Consider the following 7,964-nt stretch of genomic DNA (forward strand, 5'->3'; position numbering starts at 1 on the left):
TCAAGTGGACAAATGGTAAATTTTACTTCTATTTTGTATGTTGTTTGGTTTTGTCAGTTTCTTCCAACATTTCCCACAACTCTGTTGTTCCTACTTTATTGCCACAATTACATTAAATGGGAAGATTCCTGATGAAGGGGTTATGCCCGAAATGTCGTTTCTCCTGCTCCTTGAATGCTGCCTGACCTGCTGTGCTTTTCCAGCATCACACTCTCGATTCTGATCTCCGGCATATGCAGTCCTTACTTTCTCCAAGTAATCCAGAGACTGAGACTAATGCTTTAGGTTCAAACTCTACTCTGGCAGCTGGTGGAATTAAATTCAATTATTAAAATCTGGAATTGAAAGCTAGTTTCAGTGGAAATCATGAAACGTTCATCAATTGGTGTAAAAGAAATCTGCTGTACTTACCTAGACTAGTCAATGTGTTATCTCAATTTCATAGTTAACTCTTAATTGACTTCTGAAAGAGTCTGGCAAGTCATTCAGTTCAAGACTAATAAAAGGTAACATAGGCTAGCTTTGCCAGTAACACCCACATCTCGTGAAAACGAATAAAGAGGACAAAACATAAGCTCACAGCCTGTCAGAGATCACGGGACATTCTCTAGTGAGGACATTCTCTAGTAGAGAACAGGAAAATTGGTTCAATTCAACACAAAGAACACACTGGTCGACTGGGTGTGTGGGTTGACAGCAAGTTACCTATTTTACCACTTACCTAGGGAAGGGTTGGCATTACGTTCTAAATCAAAGAGTGGCAGATGGTATCACCCAGTGACCAGTGAGGTAGACTTTATCGAGGTTTATAAAATCATGAGGGGGCAAATGGGTAAATAGACAGAGTCTCCAAAACTAGAGATCATAGGTTTAAAGTGAGAGCAGAAAGATTCTAAAGGAACCTAAGGGACAACTTTTTCATGCAAAGGATGGTGCGTGTATGGAATGAGCTGCCAGAGGAAGTAATGGAGGCTGGTACAATTACAACATTTAAATGGCATCTGGATGGATTTATGAATAGGAAAGGTTTAGATGGATAAGGTCTAAATCCTGGCAAATGGGACTAGGATTTATTTAGGATATCTGGGTGAGTTGAACAGAAGTCTGTTTCCATGCTGTACATCTCTATGACCTCTCACCTCTTCTTGACAATGCTAATTAGATACCATTCCTCATTATGTTTCCACAAGTTTTTGTTGATGTTGTGTTGGAAGGTGTGAGATTTTTTATATATTTTACTGTCACTTCCTTTTGAGTTTGGATTTTTTTTAAATGATTCGTGGAAAATGGGTTATGTCTATCTGAAGATGTTAACTGTTAACCCTAATCATTTCTGCATTCATTGCTGTATGATGTCTTTTGAACAACTAGTCTGAATATTTTAGAATTGTTTATGAGCAAACAATGTAGTGTATAAGGTTTTAGTAGAAGATTATGGACTTTTTTGGATGTGGGGAAATACCTAAAGCATGGAAAACAGCAATTTATTTTCATTTTGGGGAGTTTTACAGAGTTCTTAGCTAAAGCTGGCTGTGTAAAGAAGTTGCTCCTGGGATAGGAAGGTAATATAAAGATTCATTATCTCATAGAACATAGAACAATACAGCACAGAACAGGCCCTTCGGCCCACGATGTTGTGCCGAACATTTGTCATAGCTTAAGCACCCATCCATGTACCTATCCAATTGCCGCTTAAAGGTCACCAAAGATTCTGACTCTACCACTCCCACAGGCAGCGCATTCCATGCCCCCACCACTCGCTGGGTAAAGAACCCACCCCTGACATCTCCCCTATACCTTCCACCCTTCACCTTAAATTTATGTCCCCTTGTAACACTCTGTTGCACCCGGGAAAAAAGTTTCTGACTGTCTACTCTATCTATTCCTCTGATCATCTTATAAACCTCTATCAAGTCACCCCTCATTCTTCGCCGTTCCAACGGGAAAAGGCCTAGCACTCTCAACCTATCCTCGTACGACCTATTCTCCATTCCAGGCAACATCCTGGTAAATCTCTGCACCCTCTCCAAAACTTCCACATCTTTCCTAAAGTGAGGCGACCAGAACTGCACACAGTACTCCAAATGTGGCCTAACCAAAGTCCTGTACAGTTGCAACATCACTTCACGACTCTTGAATTCAATCCCTCTGCTAATGAACGCTAATACACCATAGGCCTTCTTACAAGCTCTATCCACCCGAGTGGCAACTTTCAAAAATCTATGAACATAGACCCCAAGATCCCTCTGTTCCTCCACCTCACTAAGAAACCTACCGTTAACCCTGTATTCCGCATTCTTATTTGTCTTTCCAAAATGGACAACCTCACACTTGACAGGGTTGAACTCCATCTGCCACTCCTCAGCCCAGCTCTGCATCATATCTAAGTCTCTTTGCAGCCGACAACAGCCCTCCTCACTATCCACAACTCCACCAATCTTCGTATCATCTGCAAATTTACTGACCCACCCTTCGGCTCCCTCATCCAAGTCATTAATAAAAATTACAAACAGCAGAGGCCCCAGAACTGATCCCTGCGGAACTCCACTTGTAACTGGGCTCCAGGCTGAATATTTGCCATCTACCACCACTCTCTGACTTCGACCGGTTAGCCAGTTTTCTATCCAATTGGCCAAATTTCCCTCTATCCCATGCCTCCTCACTTTCCGCATAAGCCTACCATGGGGAACCTTATCAATTGCCTTACTAAAATCCATATATACTACATCCACTGCTCTACCCTCATCCACATGCTTGGTCACCTCCTCAAAGAATTCAATAAGACTTGTAAGGCAAGACCTACCCTTCACAAATCCATGCTGGCTGTCCCTAATCAAGCAGTGTCTTTCCAGATACTCATAAATCCTATCCCTCAGTACCCTTTCCATTACTTTGCCTACCACCGAAGTAAGACTAACTGGCCTGTAATTCCCGGGGTTATCCCTATTCCCTTTTTTGAACAGGGGCACAACATTCGCCACTCTCCAGTCCCCTGGTACCACCCCGTTGACAGTGAAGATGAAAAGATCATTGCCAACGGTACTGCAATTTCCTCTCTTGCTTCCCACATAATTCTAGGACATATCCCATCAGGCCCGGGGGACTTGTCTATCCTCAAGTTATTCAAAATGTCCAACACAGCTTCCTTCCTAACAAGTATCTCCTCTAGCTTATCAGTCCGTTTCACACTCTCCTCTTCAACAATACTGTCCCTCTCGTTCTTAAATACTGAAGAAAAGTACTCATTCAAGACCTCTCCTATCTCTTCCAACTCAATACACAATCTCCTACTACTGTCCTTGATCGGACCTACCCTCATTCTCGTCATTCTCATGTTTCTCACATACGCATAAAATGCCTTTGGGTTATCCTTGATCCTATCCGCCAAAGATTTTTCATGCCCTCTCTTAGCTCTCCTAATCCCTTTCTTCAGGTCCCTTCTGGCTATCCTGTATCCCTCCACTGCTCTGTCTGAACCCTGTTTCCTCAATCTTATGTAAGCCTCCTTCTTCCTCTTTACAAGACATTCAACCTCCCTCGTCAACCAAGGTTCCCTCACACGACCATTTCTTTCCTGCCTGACAGGTACATACATATCAAGGACACGTCGTATCTGTTCCTTGAAAAAGTTCCACATTTCCACGACATCCTTCCCTGACAGCCTATACTCCCAACTTATGCTCCTCAGATCCTGTCTTACAGCATCGTAATTACCCTTCCCCCAATTGTAAAACCTACCCTGTTGCACGCACCTATCTCTCCCCATAACCAAGGTGAAAGTCACAGAATTGTGGTCACCATCACCAAAATGTTCACCCACTAACAAGCCCATCACTTGTCCCGGTTCATTACCGAGTACCAAATCCAATATGGCCTCCCCTCTGGTCGGACAATCTACATACTGAGTTAGAAAAGCTTCCTGGACACACTGCGCAAACACCGCCCCATCCAATCTACTTGATCTAAAGAGCTTCCAATCAATATTTGGGAAGTTGAAATCGCCCATGACTACTACCCTGTGGCTTCTGCACCTTTCCAAAATCTATTTCCCAATCTGTTTCCCCACATCTCTGCTGCTATTGGGGGGCCTATAGTAAACACCCAACAAGGTGACTGCATCTTTCCTGTTTCTGACTTCAGCCCATACTACCTCCAAAGGCAGATCCCCCTCGAACTGCATTTCTGCAGCCGTTATACCATTTCTAATTAGCAACGCCACCCCCCCCTCCTTTTTTGCCACCCTCCCTAATCTTACTGAAACATCTGTAACCAGGAACCTCCAACAACCATTCCTGTCCCTCTTCTATCCATGTTTCCGTGATGGCCACAACATCGTAGTCCCAGGTACCGATCCACGCCTTAAGTTCACCCACCTTATTTCTGATACTCAGTGTAAGAAGTTTAGTTTAAAATTTTCAGACCAGAAATACTTGATTAAAACTCCAAAGGGATTTGTAAAATAAGAAAGTTTAAACTCAGTTATATGAACAGGTTGGGCTGGAAAGAAAAGACAGATGTTCAACCAAGATTGTATAGAATGGGGGACCAAGCTTGAAAAATAATTTGATCTAATCTTGGTTCTACACATATTCTCAAACCAGAACAGAATCTTAAAATATAAGCCAGACCATCGGGACAGAAATGAAGAACTCTTTCTCCACATAATCTAGACGCATGGAGCCATCCTACCCAGAGGCTATAGATGCTGGATCAATTGAACTGTTCAAGACTAAGGTTGATTGTCCTGAAATATTAGCTTGTTTCAATTTATGAATATGTTCTAATCAATCTATTCAAAGATGTTATTACACCTTTGGAGTAGCTGGGACTTGAACCCAGGACTTCCTGGCTCAGAAGTAGGGCCACTACCACTGCACCAACAAAATCCTTCTCAGTCCATGGATGCTACCTGAAAAATTGAATATTTCCAGGATATTTTATTTATATTTCAGATTTCCAGAACCGGCAGTATTTTATTTGTGTGTTGACATTGTGTTAAGGATATTAATAGATATAAAGTAAAGACAAGTTCACAGAATTGACACAGATTCCGCTATAATCTCACTGAAAAAAAAACATGCTTAAGAAGTTGAATGGTCAAGTTCTGTTCTGATGTAAATAAAAACCTGAAGAACTGTGGATGCTGGAAATCCAAAACAAGAAAAACAGAAATTGCTGGGATAACTCAGCAGGTCTGGCAGCTTTTATGTTTTCAATGAGTTTTCAATGCAATTTGTTTTTGTTTCTGTTCCTATGTATTGCATTCTGAACTCTCTGTTTCTCTGATTTTGGCTTATGATTTTCCCTGCTTTACTCTTAACTGACCATTATACCTTCAATTACCTAAGCATTAACACCTCCCTCTTCACTTTTTAAAGTCAAGATAAATTCACTTCTTAGCCAAAACTTTTTCCTAATATCTCATCGGACTAGCCCTGACTGTATATTTTTTTTAAAATCACATCTTCTTTAAAAAGTCTTAAGAAGTTTCCCTATTTTAAAAACATTACATAAATGCAATTGTAGTTGATTATTCTTAAAAGACTTTGGAATTTTACCTCCAAGTCAATCCTTGTGCAACTCTCCATCCACAATATGATTTCTGGAGGATTTAACTGCTCGTATATTGAATTTTGTTTTCAATGAAGTTGTTCCACATGCTACTTAAGGAGTGAGCAGGAACCGCGGTTAAGAAAAACACACGCAAAAGAAAGTAAAATGATGTCCATGAGAGAAAAATGAAACAACTTCGCCCTAAAGTTCTTCCTTTTCAACACATCTTGTGACACATATATCTCTCCTGATGGCTTAAGGAGGGACTAAATGTGCCACACATTAGAGCGCAGAGGCACCTTAGTACAATCAGCTGAACCTCGGCAAGAAGTGTCTTAGTGCGCAGCAACTGTGTTCTATAATTCAAAATTACATTTTAGTCTAAATGTCTCAGGACAACATTTATGGCTGTAAACTTTCCCATCGGGTCTCAGGAAGATTCCACGGGCGACTGCCTCCTTGCCGCCGGTGGAGGAGTATCAGAGCCGTGAGAATCACTCACCGTTGATTGGGATCAGCCACAGAGCTGAATAGCCGCTTTGACATTTTCTCCCGGCTTTACGCCCGAAGGATGACATACGACAGGTACCTCACCAAGCGAGCGGGAGACAATATCAGCTTTTTTTTTGTTTGGGTGAGGGGGTGGGAGAAACTAACCGAAAAAGGTCACCTCCACCTCTTGATTCTAAACGGCGAGCGGGGGCCATTTGAATTTCAGCCCGGCTCCCCGAAAATCTAACGAATTATCTCTCTCTCTTTGACAGATGCCGAGTAAGGTGACAGCGATCCCTGACAGGCTGCTGTTAAAACCGATCGCCGCTTTGGTTCTCCCCTCAAAAAGAGAATCTAACTCCCTGTTTTCAGGCAGAAAAAAAAAGTATATATAGAGGTGATACGTGTTTATATGTTTTAAAAAGAAACGAGCTGGACTCCGTTCAGATTTGAACGGTCATACTCACCCAGTTTGAGCGACGCCCTTCACCTCCGCCATCCCCCTCCTCGCTCGAGCACCTCCCACGCGACCAGTCGCTCCGCCTCCGCCAGGTGCGGCACGATCCCGCAACAAGAGCTCGAGCTGCTTCGGCCGACCCCCCCTTCGTCAGACCGCACGTGCCCTTCCGTTGGTCTCGAGCTCTTCCTGCGCGGAGAGGGAGCCGAGAGATGTGAGCTCGGGGAGGGAGGGGGGGGAAGAGGAGGAATAAAGGAGGCCGACCCGCACCTGTTGCTGGAGGAGGAAACGGTGAAGGGGGTGGGGGAAGGATGGCGATCACCGAGAAGGGAACGTCCGATTGGGATTTACTAAAAACTGCAGAAATACAGAGGGAATGAATACCATTTCAAAAGAAAAATGAAAAGTCATAATCCTGGCAGAGAATGAAATAAAAAAATCAAGGCGCCGCTCTCAATTTTTAAATCTGGAGTGGGTGGGGAAGTTTAGAATTGAGGGGGTGGTCTTTCAAACGTCGGCGATAAAGAAACTAACGCAAGTTTGAGAAATGTCTCCCCGCAACGGGAAAAACAAGTGTTCGAACGCATGGGGAGTTTAGGAAACACACACTTGGGGAGGGGAAGTGTTCGTTTTCACAATGAAATACTCACAGAAAAGTTGCATTGAGAGGAGGGGGGTTATGAAGCTGGATAACCGACCGGACTGTCACCTGGAACGGTTGCCTTGCCAACCACGACAACAGGTACCGCAGTGACGTGGCGCGTGTCGTCTGTCAGTGTGTCAGCAGCAGCAGCTGCAGCTGTGGGACATCTTTCCAGCGCATTCCCGGCCAGCACTGCACTGGCGGCGCCGCGTAAAACCCTCCGGACTTTTTCGGGCTTGCAGTGCAATCTTCAGTACGTGGTTCCTCCTGCCCGCACTTGAATTCAGAGCAGTCGGTCCAAAGATTTGGCCTCGAGAGAGAGTGGTCTTAAAAAGGAGGGCGGGGAGGTGGGTGATGGCGAAGAGACAGAGAGGCTGAGGGTTGCGCAGTTCCAAAATTTGGTGCCGAGGAATCTCAAACCAAATTGTTGGGAAATCAACATCGTCTCTTGCGTGTGCACTGGGGTCTCAGCTGCAGTCTCCCAGTTGTGTTAGTTCAAAGAGCTACTGTTAGAACGAAGATGTTTCGTAGCCCCAAGTCGGTGTGAAAGTACAAATTATTTCTGCATTCTATTGTTACCAGGCCAATAGTAATGATACAATTAGTCAATTAGTAAACTGTGGAGTACACCATAGATTATAGATGAAATGTGTGGTGCTGGAAAAGCACAGCAGGTTGGGCAGCATCCATGGAGCAGGAGAGTGGACAATTCAAGCATAAGCTCTTCATCAGGAATGTGCCCCCCCCCCCCAGGGGGCTGAGAAATAGATGGGAGGGGGAGGGGGCTGGAGGAAGGTAGCAAGGAATGCAATAGGTGGA

The 7,964-nt window shown here is 43.9% G+C and overlaps 1 protein-coding gene across 3 annotated transcripts in view; it reads right to left on the minus strand.

The window, feature by feature from the left end:
* gra (granulito) overlaps positions 1-7,262 on the minus strand; it is a 98,616-nt gene extending 91,354 nt beyond the window's left edge. For all 3 annotated transcript variants that reach the window (XM_087986525.1, XM_043688109.2, XM_087986526.1), the window contains exons 1-2: positions 7,153-7,262; positions 6,513-6,691 (exon numbers count right to left, since the gene is read on the minus strand). In XM_087986525.1, the coding sequence (XP_087842651.1) occupies positions 6,513-6,544 (32 nt within the window). In that variant the 5' untranslated portion in view covers positions 6,545-6,691; positions 7,153-7,262. The remainder of the gene's footprint in view (positions 1-6,512; positions 6,692-7,152) is intronic.
* Between the last annotated feature and the right edge of the window lie 702 nt (positions 7,263-7,964).

Source organism: Chiloscyllium plagiosum, unplaced genomic scaffold (assembly GCF_037043375.1).
Source record: "Chiloscyllium plagiosum isolate Xiang-an unplaced genomic scaffold, Cpla_swu_hap1 HiC_scaffold_4, whole genome shotgun sequence".
In the NCBI taxonomy this organism is placed as follows: domain Eukaryota; kingdom Metazoa; phylum Chordata; class Chondrichthyes; order Orectolobiformes; family Hemiscylliidae; genus Chiloscyllium; species Chiloscyllium plagiosum.